General features: G+C 47.6%; 2 protein-coding genes and 1 long non-coding RNA gene across 3 annotated transcripts; all 3 read right to left on the bottom strand.

The window, feature by feature from the left end:
* Nucleotides 1-481: 481 nt before the first annotated feature.
* On the bottom strand, nt 482-2,620 carry GNG13 (G protein subunit gamma 13). Its single transcript, XM_054270733.1, has 3 exons — nt 2,544-2,620; nt 1,505-1,627; nt 482-703 (listed from the first exon to the last, which is right to left on the bottom strand). Exons 2-3 carry the CDS (start codon nt 1,600-1,602, stop codon nt 598-600), a joined length of 204 nt encoding a protein of 67 aa, XP_054126708.1. The 5' UTR covers nt 1,603-1,627; nt 2,544-2,620; the 3' UTR covers nt 482-597.
* A 6,091-nt stretch (nt 2,621-8,711) lies between these two features.
* Nucleotides 8,712-13,190, bottom strand: LOC128933979 (uncharacterized). Its single transcript, XM_054271184.1, has 9 exons — nt 13,165-13,190; nt 12,584-12,637; nt 11,925-12,142; nt 11,179-11,255; nt 10,929-11,039; nt 10,264-10,350; nt 9,423-9,530; nt 9,106-9,227; nt 8,712-8,838 (listed from the first exon to the last, which is right to left on the bottom strand). Exons 1-9 carry the CDS (start codon nt 13,188-13,190, stop codon nt 8,712-8,714), a joined length of 930 nt encoding a protein of 309 aa, XP_054127159.1.
* Nucleotides 13,191-17,592: 4,402 nt separating this feature from the next.
* Nucleotides 17,593-18,853, bottom strand: LOC128933696 (uncharacterized). Its single transcript, XR_008482805.1, has 3 exons — nt 18,775-18,853; nt 18,551-18,644; nt 17,593-17,661 (listed from the first exon to the last, which is right to left on the bottom strand). It is a non-coding gene; the product is annotated as an uncharacterized LOC128933696 (long non-coding RNA).
* Between the last annotated feature and the right edge of the window lie 338 nt (nt 18,854-19,191).

The following is a 19,191-nucleotide window of genomic DNA, read 5'->3' as shown; positions in this document are numbered from 1 at the left end:
CCAACATCAGAGACCTGCTCTAGAGGATCTTTTACATCTCTACATCAGAGACCTGCTCTAGGGCCATGCTCAGCTGAGCTGGAGCTGAAGGATCAGCTAGTTTTGCCTTTCCAACCCATGGCTGGCCTGTGTGCCCATGATTTTGGGCCGTGGTCTTTTTTATTACGCACTTATTTTGTTAAAAAAAAAAAGAAATAAAATGGATCTAAAAAAAATCAGTGCTGAAGTATTGCTCTGTTTATTTCAGACATAAACTCGAGGGGCCAGGTTCTGCCTGGTTTGCTGGGAAGCAATATCCTACAGTGTACAAAAGTATCTAAAATCACTAAAAATGGGGGCTTTTATAAAAAGCTTCTTTACAAGTTGCAAAGATCTGCCTGTTTTGGGTGGCAGGGGTGTGAGATGAAGCTGCAGCACACCCCTGGGGCAGCCTTTGCTGCTCCTTTTCCCCAGGCTGCCCATCCTGGGGGGTTCCCCATTTCTAAAACCCCTCCTACAGCTACAGGAGCAGAAAGGAGCAGAGGGCAGGGTTTGTTCAGGTTCTGGGGCTGGAACCGGAGCTCAGGGATCCCAGCCCGTCCTGCAGGGGGACAGAGCTCAGAGGATGATGCATTTGCCTTTCTCCACCCAGGGGTTGTTCTTCATCAGCTCCGGGTTCAGGAAGGGATCCTCGGGAATGCCGTCCTCGATCCACTTCACAAACCTGCAGAGAGGGGAGCGAGGGTGGGCACGGCCCAGGGGGAGCTGTGGTTTAAAGGATTCTGAGCTTTGGAAAGCTCTGGGAAGGGGGGATCTGCATCCAGGGTGCAGATTCTACTATAACATATGATATAGTAGAATATATATTCTAAATATATATATATTTATATATCACATAATATAATATAATATAATATAATATAATATAATATAATATAATATAATATAATATAATATAATATAAATTTCATTTTTAAAATACATATATAAAAGAGAATCATGGAATAGTTTGGGTTGGTTGGTAGGAACCTTAAAGACTATCCAGGGCCACGATTTTATATATAATAAAAAAATAAATTATATATATATATATATATATATATACAAAGACAAGAGAGTGCGCATGTGTGTGTGTGTATATATATATATGTACATATATATATATGTACACATATATATTTACACATACCAAATTATATATAAAATCAAATCTATATTTTAATGAAATTGCGGTGGAAAATAAATTCATATTGCACATATGTGTTTATGTAGATAGGATACAATTTCTAGCTCAGATTTATGATTTTTTAGGCATTACGGATAACATAGAATGTATAGAATGAAAGGAAGGGAAGGTTTAGGAAGGGAAGGTTTGGAAAGGAAAGAGGAAAGGAAAGGAAAGGAAAGGAAAGGAAAGGAAAGGAAAGGAAAGGAAAGGAAAGGGAAAAGGGAAAGGGAAAGGAAAAGGGAAAGGAAAAGGAAAAGGAAAAGGAAAAGGAAAAGGAAAAGGAAAATCCCCACTCACTCAGGTATGGTCTTGGAGGACATCTCCCTCTTGTAGGCCAGCTGGTACTTGAGGCTTTCCACCTCTTTTTTCCATTGTGGGAGATCCCACTCATCCATCGCGCTCTCCGAGGGCTCCGTTGGGCTGGGAATGGGGATTTTGGTGCCTTGTCCTGCCTTGACCCCTCAATTACACCCCAAAGGCTCCCCCAGGATGGGGACAGGCTCTGGGGGAGGTTTCCAAGGCCTCAGAGGAGCAGCCAAGGCCTCCGGGAGCTTTTGGGGCTGTTTTGGCTGAGGCAAAGGCTGCCCGGTGCTCCTCTCATGCAAAACTCAGGGACCGAGGCAGATTTGACTGGAATTTGGGTGGGGAGCGGCTCAGAGCAGCTGAGGCTCCTGGGGAAGGGGCTGTTTGTCCTTGTCCTGCTCTGAAGGGACCAGGAGGGATTTGGGGCTGCCTCAAGAGCACTGAAAACGTCTCAGGGCATGGCCAGCCCAGATTTGGGGAGCAGAGCAAACCCCTCTGCACCCCCCACCCCATTGTCCCCCAGCAGCGTGATGGGGAAACTGAGGCACGGCAGCTGAGGGGGCTCAAGCAGTGCCCGCAGCGGGGTGGCCCCCGTGTCACCCCAAAACCCGGTGGCACAAGGGGACATTCCCCTGTCCCCAAGCCCACGAACCCCAGGTTGCCCTGGCTGCCGGAGAACGGGCGAGACCCGGGCGAGACCCTGCCGGGGCAAAGCTCCATCCCAGCTCTGCTCCATCCCAGCCCGGCATCCCCGGAGCTGCAGCCGGCACCGGGATCAGCCCCTTCCCCTGCCCGGGACCGGGATCAGCCCCTTCCCCTTCCCCGGACCGGGATCAGCCCCTTCCCCTGCCCGGGACCGGGATCAGCCCCTTCCCCTTCCCCGGACCGGGATCAGCCCCTTCCCCTTCCCCGGACCGGGATCAGCCCCTTCCCCTTCCCCGGACCGGGATCAGCCCCTTCCCCTGCCTGGGATCAGCCCCTTCCCCTTCCCAGCCCCGGGAGCTGCCCCGATCCCGCACATCCCCGCTCGCACCTGGTTTGGGGGTACCGACAGCAGAGAAACGGGGCCGCAGCGGCAGCCCTGGCCTTGCCCTCGCTCCTCCCGCAGCCGGCCCGGCTCCCGGCGGCCCCGAACGCTCGGGATGAAGCTCGGATGCTCGGGATGATGTGAGGATGCTCGGCTGGTGCCGAGGGATCACGGCTGAGTCCTCCCCCCGCCGCTCCCCGGGGATTTGGCTCCGCTGGAGCGCCCGGGATGGAGGCGGCTCCTGGTACCCGGCCCGGCTCTGGAATTGGGGTTATCCCCGCTGCTCCCGGTCCCGAGGGGCACAGGGAGGAGGGGACGGGTGGGGGACATCCCCAGGGAGGCCCTGGAGCCCTGCTGGGATCCCTGACCTGATCCCTGCCCCAATCCCTTCCCTCATCCCTGCCCTGATGCCTGCCTTCATCCTTTCCTTCATCCCTTCCTGCATCCCTTCATCCCTTCCCTCATCTCTGCTCCGATCCCTGCCCTGATCTTTGCCTGAATCCCTTCCTGCATCTCTGTCCCAATCCCTGCCTTCATCCTTCCCTCATCCCTGCCTTCATCTTTTCCCTCATCCCTTCCTCCATCCCTTCCCTCCTCCCTTTCCCGATTTTCCCCCTCTGCTTCCCCCTGGATTTTGTGGCTTTTCCCCTTTCCTGAAGATGGAGAGGCTGGGAATAACTGAAAAAGTGGAAAATAAAAGGATTTCCAGCAGAAGGGAGCAGCTAGGACAGAGCACCTGGCACGTGAAAGGGCAGCGTCATCAATAATCAGAATTAATCAGAATTATTGATGAGGGGTTTGCAGGGAAGGACAAAAGCCCCGGAGCAGCTGGAGCTGATTAAAGCCAAAATAATCAATGGAAAATCAGAGGTGGGACCCCCCCAATCTTTGTTAAGGCATTAAAAATAAACCTGGGGTAAAAGTTGTTCCAAAAAAAACCCAACCAAGACTTGCACAAAGCAAAGCCCACCCAAATCCTGGCCCAGGGCTCCTCCTTTCCTGGGTGAACAAATATTGAACATTTATATAAATAAAAATCATGGAAATATGGATTTAATATCGGGTTAATATTGAATGCGGATTTAAATTTGGATTTAATTTGGATTTTGTGTCTCTGCATCACACCTGGGCTGGGCTGGAGCCATTCCCCCATTCCTGAGGGACAGAATTCCCTGGGGGAGAGAGGAGATGAAGGTGGAATATAAATATAAAATAATAAAATTTTAAAATATTATAATTTATATTTAAGATTATATATATCTATAAATATGATAGAATAAATAATATAAATATATGATATTATAAATAATATTATAAATATAAATAATACAGTAAATATATAATATTATATAGTAGAATATATATATATTCTACTTTTGATCTTTATAAAAAAGTATATATAAAAGAGATGGAATGATTTGAGTTGGTAGGAACCTTAAAGATCATCCAGGGCCACGATTTTATATATAATAAAAAAATAAATAATATCTAATATATATACACAAAGACAAGAGAGTACATGTATATATATATATATATATATATATATATTTACACATACCAAATTATATATGAAATCAAATCTATATTTTAATTTTAATCAAATTGAAGTGGAAAATAAATTTATATTACATATATGTGTTTATGTAGACAGGATACAATTTCTAGATCAGATTTATTATATTTTATGCATGAGAACATTTAATATATAGAATACATATATATGCACACATACGCATACATGCCAACATTTATGTGTATATATATATATAAAATATAAATATATACACACAAAATAGATATAAATATAAAAAATAAATATATAAAGTAGAAAATATAAAATTATAAAAGAAATAAATATACAAATATAAACAATAACAAAATATTTATATAAATATTGATATAAATATTTATAATTAGCAGGTTACTATACAAATTTTTATATATAAAAAGTAAAAATAAAAATAAATATTAAAATAAAACTATTGAAAAATAACTATAAAATATAAAAATAAACATATAAAGGCTTCCTGAAAGAGACATCTTATAGGACATACATAGGAAATAGATACATAAAATATTTAAAATCTATTAAAAAAAGATGTGTTTTCTGTGTTCGTCTGACGTGCCAGGAGCAGGAGGGTGCCCTGGGCTCCCCTCCCTTCCCTTCAGGGAGCTGCTCCAGGCAGGAGCAGGGAGGGATTCCAGGGATTTGGGGTCCATCCCGCCCTCTGTGCAGGAGCAGGGAGGGATTCCAGGGATTTGGGGTCCATCCCGCCCTCTGTGCAGGAGCAGGGAGGGATTCCAGGGATTTGGGGTCCATCCCGCCCTCTGTGCAGGAGCAGGGAGGGATTCCAGGGATTTGGGGTCCATCCCGCCCTCTGTGCAGGAGCAGGGAGGGATTCCAGGGATTTGGGGTCCATCCCGCCCTCTGTGCAGGAGCAGGCTGTGATTGCAGGGATTTGGGGCGCAGCCCCCCTTGGTTTCTGCAGATTAAGCTCCCTGGGCTCTGCACTATTATTGAGCAGGGCCATCTGTTAAGCTGCCATTTCCATAGTCCCGGGATTAAATCTGGGATTTTGGGCTGAGAGAGCAGCTGGAAACGTCTCTGTGACCCCAGGGGAGCTGGGCAGGGACCCAACCCCGATCCTCAGAGCTGATTTAGGGGCAGGGACCCAACCCCGATCCTCAGAGCTGATTTGGGGCCAAGGACAGGGATCCCGATCCTCAGAGCTGATTTAGGGGCAGGGACAGGGACCCCGATCCTCAGAGCTGATTTAGGGGCAGGGACAGGGACCCCGATCCTCAGAGCTGATTTGGGGCCAAGGACAGGGACCCCGATCCTCAGAGCTGATTTAGGGGCAGGGACAGGGATCCCGATCCTCAGAGCTGATTTGGGGCCAAGGACAGGGACCCCGATCCTCAGAGCTGATTTAGGGGCAGGGACAGGGACCCCGATCCTCAGAGCTGATTTAGGGGCAGGGACCCAACCCCGATCCTCAGAGCTGATTTAGGGGCAGGGACAGGGATCCCGATCCTCAGAGCTGATTTGGGGCCAAGGACAGGGACCCCGATCCTCAGAGCTGATTTAGGGGCAGGGACAGGGACCCCGATCCTCAGAGCTGATTTAGGGCACCAGCAGGGCTGAGGGAGCTGGGAAGGGGCTCAGCCTGCAGAAAAGGGGGATCAGGGGGAATTCTTGGCTCTGCACAGCTCCTGACAGGAGGGGACAGCCAGGGGGTGACAAGGGACAGGAGAGGGAACAGCCTGAGGCTGGAAAATTCCTTCCACAATCCCCAAATCCAACCTTTAATGGATCCCTGTCTGATCACTGCCCCAATCCACACTGACTCCTGTCCCCAGCCCTCCTGGGGATGTCCCTGCCCGGGCAGCCCCTTCAGCTCTTCCATGAAGGAATTCCCCAAATACCCAACTCAGAGCAGTTCCTTCTCCTCCTGTCCCTGTTTATGTTTATTTCCAGGTGAATTTCACAACTTGCCAGGTGAAATTCATGATATTCCAGGTGAATTTCACCATTTTCCAGGTGAAATCCACAACTCTCAAGTGAAATGTGATTTTTGGTGCTGTCCCTCCCCTGCAGCTCTGCTCCCTCGTGCCTGGCAGCGTTGCTGAAGCAGCTGTGTCTGCTCCAGCTTTGGGGTGAGGCAGCTCCAGGGCCCCATTTCCTGCTCCAAAGCCACTTTTCCATTTTTAATGAGCTCTGTTCCTCTCCATTTCACCTGGAGCAGAGCTCAGCCTTCCTCCAGGAGCACTCCAGGCCCAGGGGGAAGTGCAGAGCTCCAGAAAAGGCTTTTTTCCTCATCCATAAAAGATTAAATCATTACCTAAAGGATCCATAGGGCTGCTCCAAGGCATTACAACTGAGCAGGGATCAATAATGGAGAAGGGTTTACTTACAGGAAAGAAGCATTTCCCAGATTTCCTGCGCCCAGGGGGAGAAATCCAGGCTGGAAGGGGACACAAAACCCCTGCCCTAAATCTGTTCCCACTCCCTCTTTGGGGTCCTGGCATGGGGGGATCTGGAGGAGACTCAGCCTGGCCCAGTCCAACCCCAAGGCAAAAATTCAAACCTCAAAATAAACCTCAAACCAAAAACCCAATACTCAAAGGAAAATCTTAACTCCACCAAAAAAAAAACCCCTAAAGCCTCAAAAAATCCCTCAACTTCCTAAAATCCCCTAAATTCCCCCAAAATCCTCTCAACTCAAAAAACCCCATACCCCAAAACCCTCTCAACTCAAAAAAACCTCACCCCTCAACATCCTAAAAAAAACCCAACCTCCCAAAATCCCTCAACTTCCTAAAAAACCCCATAAACCTTCACCAAACCCTCAACTTCCTAAAAAACCAATCTCCCAAAAAATGTAAAACCCCAATCCCCCAACAAAATAAACCCAGAGGCAAAAAAACCTCGAAGCCAAAAATCCCAATCCCCTAAAAAAACCAGGACCAAAACACCCAATAAAAACCCCAATATAAAAAACCCCAAAGAAACCAAAGCCAAAAATAAAACCCCAAGCCCAAAACAAAATCCAACCCCAAAAATCCCACCCCAAACCAAGTAAACAACCAAAAGAAACCACTCAAAATGTCGAAGTAACAATGGAACTTAGACAGTTTTAATGAACAAGGCGTCAGATTTCCATCCAGGTGCATTTTTTGTGGGAACTTTGGGATAACAAGAGCTGCAGATCCCCCAACCCCTGTGGAAATGTGCAAAGTGCCCCTGGGCACACTTTGGGGTTTGTTTTCCTGCAGAGCCCAGCCCAGGCTCCAGAGCTCTTCCAGGTCACAGTGAATTCCAAATTCCCATCAGATTCAGGACGTGGGAAATGCCACGTGCACCAATCTAAACCTTATTTTCAGCAGAAAATAAAAGGCCAGCCTGAAAGCTGGATTATTTCCAAACAAAAGCAGCTCTCCACTGCCCCACACTGGGGCTGGCTGAAGAAAATAAAGCTCAGTTTTATCTTCAGCCTCTTGGCTTAGAATGAAACCCAAAATCAGAGCTGTGCAAACAGCACTGGACCCCAAACTGCTGCAGAGGGAGTTCTCAGCTCCCTGGTTTCAGCTTTTCCCTCTCAGCAGTTGCCTCTTGCAAGGTTTGTGTCCCAAGAGGAGGAAAAAGTCTTTGCTGCCTCCTGCTCCATCCAGAAGCTTTTGTCAGCTCCTGAAAACAACTCCAAGCCGCTGCCCCTTCCAACAATCCTGAATGTGTGGAACTGCAAGAAACTCCCAAAATGTGGCTCTGGATCCACTGCAGAGCCAGGGAAGTCAGGTTTTAGCTGACTCTTCCTGGAGGTGACAACCAAAGCAAACCCAAGGAACTCTCCAGGAAGAGACTGCTTGGATGAAAAACCAACTGGAAAATATTCCTGAGGATTTGGTCCCAATTAAAGCTTCTCAAAGGCACTGACAAACTTGGAAACCTCCTGGTGAACTGTGGTGCCAAAGGGGAGCTGCCCCAAGCCCTGGGAAGAGACAAAACACAGTTAATTCCCTTCAGGAATGTTTTTTAAATATAAAAACCATTTCAATATTTAATTGGTGAGGGGTATCAGGGATCTGCTTTGCTGATAAATCCTACAAATACTGGGATACTCACAGACTCGAGGAAAAAGGTGCAGAGCTGCTTGGCCCAGGGACACCTGAAACACAGAGAAATTCCCACTCAGTCCCTCCCAGCTGGCCACAGGTGCAGCCACCCCTGGCTCTGCATGGCTCAAAAACCTACAAAAATCCAACAAGCTCCAAGCCAAGGGGATTCCAGATTTACAGGAGAATGACTGGGGGGAACCTCAGAACTTGCAGCACCAGGGGGACAATCCCAGAATTTCAGGGGGCCCTGGGGCAGTCCCAGTGGGACAAGGTCAGGATTTTTTTCAGGTGACCCCACTCTCAGGATGGGAGATTCCCAGGATTTATTTGGGGTGGCCCTGGGGCAGTCCCCACTTTCAGAATGGGACAATGACAAGATTTATTGCAGGTGCCTCTGGGGTAGTTCCCAATGGGACAATTCCAGAATTGATTCCGGGGGGCCCTGGGTTAGTCCCCACTCTCAGAAAGGGACAACTCCAGAATTTCAGGTGGCCCTGGGCAGTTCCAGGGGCACAATCCCAGGATTTCAGGGGCCCTGGGGCAGTCCCCAGTCACTCACAGGTGCAGGTTCTCAATGACCACGTTGAGGCTGAAGAGCCCCACAGATTGCATCCTCTTGTGTCTGCAGGTCAGGAACAGGCACAGGAACTCCCCCACGTACTGGGGGCCGAGGTTCTGCCACCTGGACAACAAAAACCACAAAACCACAGGGGTGAGACACTGGGAGCTCCCTCTGGCATCTGGGGGAGCCAATTCCCACAAAGCCAAGGCAGGAGCTGCTCCCAGCACTGCTGGAAGCCAGGGGGGCTCTCCCAGGGGTAAGGGAAGGAGGTTCCCCCTCTCTCCCAGCACATCACAGCTCCCCAGAACCACAAGGAAGGAATTGCACCCCAGCTGTGCATTCCCCAGATGTGCACCCCACATTATCCCCCTGCCAGGGCTCACTCACACTCTCAGCATGGTCCCCTCCTCACGACTCAGGTCCCTCAGGAGCAGGTTGGCAGTGCCACACAGGATGTGCTCCTCACAGCACAGCTGGTCCAGCAACAGCCTCAGAGCCCAGAAGTTTTTCTGAGAAGAGACAAAATACGATTTAACCTCACTGCCAATCATGCCTTAAAATAAATTAAAAAAAAAAAAACAAAAACACAATAAAGATCAAAGCAAAGTCTAGTCAAACGTGGCTAAAACTTCCAGGATGGTGTTTTATCATTACACATTATTTGTTTTCATCTCTTAGAACAGGAATCAGTTTCTAGCACTCACCCCAAAAGCCAGGACTATCTCTAAGAAGGAAGTCAAGTGGGGAAGGTCACAACAAAGCATCTGCTGCACTGCTTGCACTGCCAGGATGAGAGAAGCCTCGTGGTGCAGCTACACAAGAGAGAAACAAGGAAAGAAATGCATTTAACAGCTGCTTTCCCTTTATTTACCCACTCAAACCAGCACTGAGTTATTCCAGGGCAGCCACAGAGCTTGGAGGGCACACAGCAAACCACAAGAACCTTATCAAGAGTTAAACACAGGGGGATGGAACGGGGATTTTATTGCTGGTGCTCTCAAAGCGCTCACATAAAAGGGGAATCTCACACAAAAGCAGAAATAGGGAATTAAAGGGGAAAAAATCCAGCTCAGGAGTAACATCTTTGGAAAATAAACTGAAATTTCCTCCAAAAAAGTAAAAAAAGAGTAAGGCAGCTCCTTAGATGACTGCATTGAATATGGAATGTTCATATCTCCAAACAAGTCCCACATACCTGAAAACCTTAATTTAAAAGAAATTTAGAACTTCTGGGCAATTCTGAGTTTTGAGAAGCCCCAGGGTCCTGTTTGAGCCAAACCCTGGGAGGAGTCAGGACACAATCAATTATTCCCAGCCCCCTCCTTTATAAATCCATCAATTTGGACAGGGATAAAGATTTCTCCTGAAGATGTGCAGAGCAGAGAGAACCTCAGTTCTCTACCTCCATATCTGCTCCAGAGTTCAGACTGTGTTAATCTTAATCTGATCACTCCCAAAAAATCTTCCAGGCCTCTCTTGAAAGCCTTTCTTAATAACCCAACAATTTTCAGTGCTGGGGATAAATTCTTTGTTGTCATCACTCACCTGACCAGAGAAAGTAGCAGATGGTAAAGAGACATTAACTCCAGACTTGAGATCCTCCAGGAAGTTGCCACTGGCTGCCAGCACATTCTGCAAGGGGACAGGGAGGGACAAGGATGGCAGATCCTCCCCAGACAAACCCCAAACCATACCAGAAATGGGGGTTTCATGAGCTTTTCAGTGACTTCTTCAGCATTTCTGCAGAGGATGCTGCCTGCCCACCCTCCCAGCCAGGAATTCCTGCCCCATCTCCCATCTGGCTCTGCCCCCTGGCAGTGGGAGCCATTCCCCCTGTCCAGGCCCTTCCTGATCACCATGAACAGATCCAGAACCAGTGCCAGGCCTGAGCTGGGAGCAGAATGAACCCATTTCCAGCTGCCTTTAACACTCCTGAACCCCCAGGTGCTGCAGAGCCACCCTGGCACAGGATGGGGCACTGGAAGTTCACTCTGGCATCTGGGAGAAGGAGCCAATTCCAACACCCACGGAATCCTGTCCAAACCCAAGGCAGGACACTGCAATCCTGTCCAAACCCAAGGCAGGACACTGCAATCCTGTCCAAACCCAAGGCAGGACACTGCAATCCTGTCCAAACCCAAGGCAGGACACTGCAATCCTGTCCAAACCCAAGGCAGGAGACTCTCCCAGCTCCCAGCACTGTTTGGTACCTCTTGGAAGCTAAGGGGGGGCTCTCCCAGGGGTAAGGGGAGCAGGTGCCCCCTCTTTTCCAACAAATCACTGCTCCCCAAAATCATGATGAAGGAACTCCAACATTTGGCCTAAAAAACAACAGAACATTTGTGTTACAAAGTGAAATCTGGGCAGAGAGGTGAGTTACTCAGAGGAAAAGGGTCAGAGTAAATCCTTGCCCTCTCAAGGAGAGGGAACAGGAGAAGAAGGAATTTTGGCCTCACTCACATTCCTGTAGAGTGCCTCACTGCTGTAGAGCAGTTTCAGTGCCTGCTTAATTAGCACAGTGTTCCTCAGGGGAGAGCCTGCAGGGATGGAAATGAAAATTATCAAACCCAGACCCCACACAGCCCAAGTCACTCCACAGCAGGAACTCAACCAGCATGTTCATTTGGTTACAGGTTTGTTCCTGCAGAGCCAGCAGGTGTTTACAGCTGTTCTACTCTGGTTCGTGGAGGAATGAATAAACATCAGCTACAAACCACAGCTCTGGAAAGCTGCAAAGTCTGGACACCATCCAGCCTGAGCCAGGTGATCCCAGAGAAGCGTTTGCTGTGGACACCACACCACACTGAGGGATCTCACACTTCCAAGAATTCTGCCAGCAGGGAACAACTCCCAGATAAATCTGAAGACACCCTGAGAGGTGACAAAGCCCAGCACAGATGATGGCAATTATATCAGAGGCTCAGCTCATGATTCTGATGATGAAACATCTCCCATCAGGAGGTTTGCTCCTCAAGGTCATGGCTGAGACACAAAGCCAAGTCCCCCACTGCCATGGCAATGCCGGGAGAGAATGAAGAGATTTGGATTTGCTTTGAATAGTTTCTCTTGCTTTGCTTTCAGCAGAAAATGAGCTGACAAAATGAGTGTTTTAAGTGAAGTGAATAAATCCATGCTCCAGGAAAGGGAAGGAAAGGGAAGGAAAGGGAAGGAAAGGGAAGGAAAGGGAAGGGAGAAGTGACACTCACCAGCTGTAACCCAGGGCCCTGTCTCCAGCATGTCATTCCCAGAGGGAACACAGCCTGTCCTGAAGATCTTGAGGTAGACCTTGAACTGGCAGGGGGTGATCCTGCAGGCAGAGCAGCAGGCCAGGCTGTTGACAGGGAACAGCAGGGAGTGGGCAGCATCCAGGAAATTCCCAGTTTTGCACAGGTAGAACGGGATCAGATCCCGGAGGTCTCGGAGCCTGGGAAGAGGAAATGAAGGTTTGGGGTTCATTAGGATGGGGTTTGTGTAGGATCTGGGGAGAGATCTGGTTGGCTTGACCACTACAGAGGGAAGGGAAGAGAGGGGGAAGAAGGGAGGAAAAAGCAGGGAAGGAAATGGAGGAAAAAGAAGGGAAAAGGAAAGGGAGGGGAAAGAAGGGAAGGGGGGGGGGGAAAGAGAGGGGAAGGAAAAGGGGAAAAGAGAGGGGAAAAGGGAGGAAAAGAGAGGGGAAAAGAAAAAGAGGGGAAAGAGAGGGAAAAGCAAAGAGGAGAAAAGAGAGGAGAAAGAAAAGGGGGGGGAAGAGAGGGGAAAAAGAAAGGAGGAAAAAGGAAAAGCAGAAAAGGGAAGGGAATAGGGGAAAAGAGAGGGAAAAAGAAAAGAGGAAAAGACAGGGAAAAGGAAAAGGGGAAAAGCCCTTTACCTTTGGTTTTCATTGCATTTCACAGCTCTCAGGTACCGAACAACTTCCTTGTACCTGGGGAGAAGAACAGAAGGTGAGAAGGAAGGGGAAGGAAGTGCAGAACTGTGCACAGGGCAAACAATGAAAGCAGCAAACCAGGAGAGCTTCCCACGCAGGAGGACAGCACAGCAGGACAGAAATAAATAAGTATTTGGAAATATTAGCTGGAAATAAATTCCTAGAGGTTACTCCCAGATTATCTCAGCTGTGGCAAAATAAAACAAGAGGTTGCCTTGCAGTTGAATTCTTTAAGAGGACTGGATTCTTTGCAATATTGGATTTTCTGGAGGACAGCCCTCTGAAGACCCAGAACAGACTCTTCTGGCTGCCTTCCACTTGTCAGCCTCTGATGAAGAGGAATTGCTTGGAAAATCAACATGTAAAACCTGTAGGGTTTTTGGAGACACAAAAATGAGCCACTCCAGCAATCTTTTCTGGATCCTGAGGCATTCAAAGGGCTTTGAGTGACTTCAAAAAGCTCCTGGCCTTGTTGAGAGGAAAAAAAAATATTAAAAAAGAGTTTGTTTTGTGTTTCCCCATACCAAAGTACAGTTTTGTGTTTCCCCATACCAAAGTGCAGAGGTTTGGAGCAGTCAAAATATAAGAACTGAGTTCTCAAAGTGGAAAAGCCAAACCAATCTCACTTCTTTTTCTCCAGCAGTTTCTCCACTCGAGCCTCCACAACAGGGAGAGCTTCCCACAGGTGGGTTTTCCTTCCTTTCTGCCTCCTCTGCCCAGTGATGTTCTGGCCTTTTAAAACTGTGGTCAGCAGCATGTGGTCCCAGGGCAAAACATTCAAGCTGGAAAAATAAAAAGAAAGTAATTTTTAACTGTGTTTTGTTGTACATGACTAATTAGCTCCTTTAAGGATTGTAAAGTTTGATTAAAAAAAACCATTTTGGGGTTTAGAGCTCAGTTCTGGGGGAAAGGAAATAAAACTTTAGGGAGAACAGCTCAGTCATGGCATCAAACAACAAACAGGGAAAGCAGCAAATACTGAAATATTCCTCTAAAATGCTCCCACTTTAATTATCAGGGAAAGAACACTCCACTGGATCCAAACACACTCAGAGGCCCCAGAACTCACCTGTTTGAGAAGGCATAGCAGTGGCAGGGAAGGGAGATGGACTGGAAAAACTCAACAAACTTGTCATACAGAATTTTTGGGAAGTCACACAACACCAGCATCCTCTGAAGTCGGGTTATGATCCTGAGATTTGAAAAGAAAAATAATTCAAAAAGGGTATTTTAAAATGAAGTGAGTTACTAACAAGTGGTCTTTTTTCATCATATGGGAAACTGCACAAGTTTGGGGGGTTTTTTGTTTGCATCTGTATGTGAATTTCTGCTTTAAGTTTTGTAGTGAATAATGAAATTATTATTGTGCTGTTGTTTTTAAAACCAAGGTTCTGTGGGGTTTAAGCTTTAAAACAAGGATCTCCAAGAAATGTGTAGAGCAAACACTTCAAACTGGGCTGGGCCTGAGCTCCTGCACCTTTCCTGCTACTGGAATCTTTTCTGTATTAATTGGTAAGTGGAGATAAAAAAGAAGAGTTTACTCTAAAATTCTGGCAGAGGGGTAAAGACGAACTCTTCCCTTTTTTGTTCCAAGTCAGAAATTAAAAATTCAAGAACAGCAATTTAAAATGAGAACTGCTCAAGGATTTGGGTTGTACCTGTCATTAGCTCCAGAGAAGGTGAGAATACAGAACTGGGTTGGAAAGAATTGAATTCCTCACTCATCAGCCTTCTGTGGCAGGTGAATTTGGGGGGACAGGTGAAGGATAGAGCTAAAATGGGAAGTGAATTAAGCCAAGGGAGCTGGGTGTCCTCATTCTCCAGCCTCTGGGGGAGCTTCTCCATGCTCCATCCCAGGGGAACCCTGTCAGGCTGCTGCTGTGACCTCTCCTTGGTGCAACAACCACAACCTGCTCTGGCCTCCCACGTGCCTCTGAAGAGAGGATTTGTCACCTGAAACACGTTTTAAAGCCAAGGAGAAAGTCTGGAGCCAGCAAGGAAACCAATCTTACCTCTGGAACAGAAATGGGACAGCAATCCTCAGGGAAGCAGTGTGGCTAAGGCTCTGACAGCTCCTAAGCCTGGAAAAAACCAACACAAATTAATGCCTGGCTCCTCTTCCTGCCTTTTCCCCTTGTCTGTACTCAACTCTTGAGGAAAACACTTTTTAAGGAAAAATCTTGGAAGCTGGCATGCTGAAAAAAATTCCTGCAAAGACTGAAACAAGTGCTGAAGTGCAAAACAGTGAAAAATTCCCAGGTACAAATGCAGCCTGCTCCTTGCAAATCTAGATCTCTCCTCAGCAGGAACTGCAGGGAGCTGCTCTTTCAAACCAACCCAGACATCATTTCCCTCTTTTTTGACAAAACCCCTGAACTTAAACCCCAAAATGTTCAGATTTCACAAAACAAAGCTCCTTGTGCTGTTGAAAATTGTTCTGCTGAGTTACTAAGTGTAACTTCGAAGTTCTAAGTTAGGTTAAATGCTGTTGCAGTGTTATTCCCCTTAAATCATTAAGGTTAAGTTTTAAACTAAGCTTAAGTTAGGTAAGTGCTGTTTCTTCGTTGAATTGCTAAGCTTAAGGTGTAATTTAAGTACTGTTAAGTGGGAGTGCTGTTAAGCTTTTAAGGCCGAGCTCCCTTTTATGTTTGCAGTTCCCTTTGTCCCACACTGCCCTCGGTGGTTCTCGGTTGGTTTCCTTTGCTGAATGCCTGCATTATGTTCGGGTTTGTTGTTGCTTGTTTGCCTTTGTTGTGCCTAAGCTCTCCTGTAAACACTGGAGCAAATCTTGCCAACCAACTCTGTTGTTTAATATTAAATCTGCCTTTCCCTTGGCAGGGATTTTTGACAGAAATCTCAAACTCTCATTCCTGCTGAACCTTTCCCTCTCACATCCAAGCTTTTCTTTTTCCCCCAATCCCTCCTGCCCCAAATCCCACTTCTCCCTCAGTGTGTTCATCTTCCTCTTGTTGCGCTGCAGCCCAGGCTGGGATTTTTACACTTTCCTAATAAACAAAGCCCCAGGATTGTCTCACTAATTCCCCTCCCCTGGAGGCAAGAGGGAAGATGCCCCACTCTCTGTGGGCCAGGTACTTACAGAGCAGGGTCTTTGTGCAGGGCAATCTGTTTAGCTGCTCCCAGCAGCATGACAGCAGCAGCTTTGGGGCTTTCTTGGTCTGCCTGATTTAAAAATCTTGTTACCAGCTCGAAAACATCAGAATACCTGAGAAAGTCAAGTGGCCTGTAAGATCAAGGGTCTGCAAACGGATTTCCTAAACAAGTGGTAATTGTGGCCATCCCACAGCCTGAGAGCAATCAGAGCCCAGCCTTGCCTTCAGAGATCTCCAGCACACTGAGGAGGGGCTGGCACCGCCAACACTTTGGGTTTTGAAGGTTTGTTATACCAGTGAAAAGGTGAAACTCATTCTAGGAAATAAATTAGTAAAAAATCCCAGAATGGGTTGGGTTGGAAGGAACCTTAAATTCCAACCCAAACACCTTTCACTGTCCCAAGCCCCAATGTCCAACCTGGCCTTGGGCACTGCCATGGATCCAGGGCAGCCACAGGTGCTCTGGGAATCTGTGCCAGGGCTGCCCACCCTCCCAGGGAAGGATTCCCTCCCAATATCCCCCCTAAAGCCCCCCCAAAGCCCAGGCCACAGGTTCCCACTTTGCCAGGCTGTAACAATCAGAGATCCTCAGGTGTCCTGCACAGCACAGGAGATTTACAGACACACTGAAGAGGGACTTTAAACTACAGCCAAATGCAATTTATCTTGCTGACCACTTAAATTCTCTCCACTCTTTTTGCCATCTCAAGTGCCACAATTTTGATTACAACTCACTAAATAAATCAAAGTTGCCCTGACAAACCCAAATCTGTCGTCACTTACTTGTACACCACCTCCACATTCCGTGAGCTGCAGACCCTGCACTGCCCTGGGGGCAGCTTTGGCTGGCAGCAGCATTCATATCCTGGGGGACAGATCCTTTCTCCTGTCAGGTATTTGTTATAGGCTACAGAAAGATCCCGGATGAATTTTTCTAGCAGATCTCCTAAGAGACAAGACAAAAGCAAAATTACACAAAGAGTTTTGCATGTTTTTTTTTTCCAAATCAAAAGAGAAAGTTCCCCATGTGAAATTATTTAGGAAATTGTTTGCATTCAGTTTTATTGGTCAGGAAAGCTTTGTTGCTGAAAGAGGGGAAATTTAGGTGGGATATTGGGAAGGAACTGGTCCCTGGGAGGGTGGGGAGGCCCTGGAGCACCCTGGGATAGTGGGAAGTGTCCCTGCCCAAGGAAAGGGGTTGGAATGAGATCATCTTCCAGCTCCATTCCACCCCAAACCATTCTATGATTCTCCCAGATGGAGAAAAGCAAGAATCTGCACCTGCAAACCCATCCCTGGTCCAAGCATGGAAAAACAAAGCAAGAACAGCAATTTACTCCTTAAAAACTCCCCAAGGATTGGAGCGGAGCAGCCAAGCTGTAACCCAGGGCAGAGACTGAACAGGTCTCTGGGGACAAAGCAGTTAGGACAGGACCTGAGCAGCCCCAGGTATTTGGGGACAGAGCAGCCAGGCATGGCCTGAGCAGCCCCAGATCCCTGAAGGGACAGAGCAGCCAGGACAGGACCTGAGCAGGGCCCTGGGGACAGAGCAGCCAGGACAGGACCCGAGCACACCCAGGTCTCTGAAGGGACAGAGCACTCAGGACAGGACCTGAGCAGGGCCCTGGGCTCAGAGCACTCAGGACAGGACCTGAGCAGGGCCCTGGGGACAGAGCACTCAGGACAGGACCTGAGCAGGGCCCTGGGCTCAGAGCACTCAGGACAGGACCTGAGCAGGGCCCTGGGCTCAGAGCACCCACCCCCACGGCGCAGCTCTGCGTCCAGCTCCAGCAGCTCCAGGTTGAAGGTGGCCAGGATTCCAGCCAGGGCAAAGTTCCTCTGTGCCTTCCAGAAGTTGCTCTTGTTGTGGGCATTGCAGTGGCACATGGAAGGGACTGTCCAGAGCTGGCACTGTGTCAGAAAATACAAAACAGGGAGAGGTTGCTGGGGTTTTGTGTCTTCCCTCAGCACTGAGTGAAGGGTTACGATTCCTTTTATCCTCCTTGCACCTGAGTAAGTATCTGACAAGCAACAATTTGATATCATGGCAATCATTATAAAAAAGCCCCTCATTGATTACCTGTCATTGCTGAGCCCTTCACAGAGAGCCTCAGGGCTGGCACCCTCCCCACTGGGAACTGAGCCCTGTCTTTGCATGTGTACCCCAACTTTGCCCACAGCTCAAAGTCTTCTGAAATTCCAAAAGGTCCAAGCAAATAAACCACGCCCACACAATTCCCCTCACTCCTAATTCCAGTGAGGACAGAAAGCTGGCATTTCTCTAATTCATTAAAAAATGTCTGATTTAGTAATCGGATTTTATAAAATGCACTGTGTGCCCAAAGCAAACAGGATAAATAAATGCGTGTTTACTCCAACAATTATCCAGACTAGAAATAAACCCCAACAGAACCACATTTTTAATAGTTATGAGGAGCTGTTAATCAAATTTCCTGCATTATTCTCTTAGAGCCCTTAACTCTTTCCTGGGAGTGCAGAATTACTGACTCCTAATCTATCCTATTTTTTTGATACAGATACCTCGTTATTGTGCACTGCTTTTGTAACCTGCTTTGCTCCATCCTGTGTAATAAATAACTGTTAAAGCCCTTTCTCTGCTCCCTCCTGTCTATTCAATAAATAACTCATCTGATATCACACCTGACCTTAAGAACTCGTGAGCCAGAGTGGTTTAGGCACAGTCACCCGAGCAGAGCTGCTGCCAACAGTCTGAGCTAAGGCAGGGCTTGGCTAAAGCTCCATTTGATCCACAGTTTTGTCCCCTGTGCCCTGCCCTTACCTCAGCAGCTGGTTTGTCACAGATGTAGCAGTAGCACTGGTCACAAATATCTGCATTTTTCCCAAGGGGGAAGCAAGTGTCACTCTCTGTCCTCCTGCAAGGTTGAAAAGCAGAGGGTTCATTATGAAAATCATCCTTACCCAGCTGTGCTGCTGCCTGCAGCTGTTACAAAGGGGAATGTGGGAAATGGGAGCCCAGAGGGGACAGCCCAGCCCTGCACATACTCAAAGGGCTGCGTGCTGCAGTCGTGCCTAGCGTGAGGCATCACGTTGGCCTGTTTGCAGTAGGTGACCACCAAATCCCCCTCCTCATCCACCAGCTCCTCTGATTTCTTCTCTTCCAGGGGAGACTTCTCTGCAGAAGGTGTAAATCAGTGTTAGAAATTACTGAGATTTACTTTTTGAACACTGTGCAGTACATTATTTTGGGATCTGACAGGATGGCACACAAAACTTCCATGAACTATCAAACCAAATCAAAAAGAACCCAGCTGAAAAGGCCCAGTCTGAGCTGAATCTGAAGTATTTTAAAGCTACACAGCAGCATCCTTTGAAGTAGTGCAATCAAAGATATCCCTAAAAAATTGGGGATTTCCTCCTGGTTTTATTCACACGTGCAGCTCAAGGACAGATTTCAAGCAT

The sequence above is a fragment of the Melozone crissalis genome, unplaced genomic scaffold (genome assembly GCF_028551555.1).
Source record: "Melozone crissalis strain CALT ecotype California unplaced genomic scaffold, PUWL_Pcris_2 ptg000012l_1, whole genome shotgun sequence".
NCBI classification, from domain to species: domain Eukaryota; kingdom Metazoa; phylum Chordata; class Aves; order Passeriformes; family Passerellidae; genus Melozone; species Melozone crissalis.
Note: the sequence above shows the minus strand (reverse complement) of the source record. Positions and strands in the feature narration are given on the sequence as shown.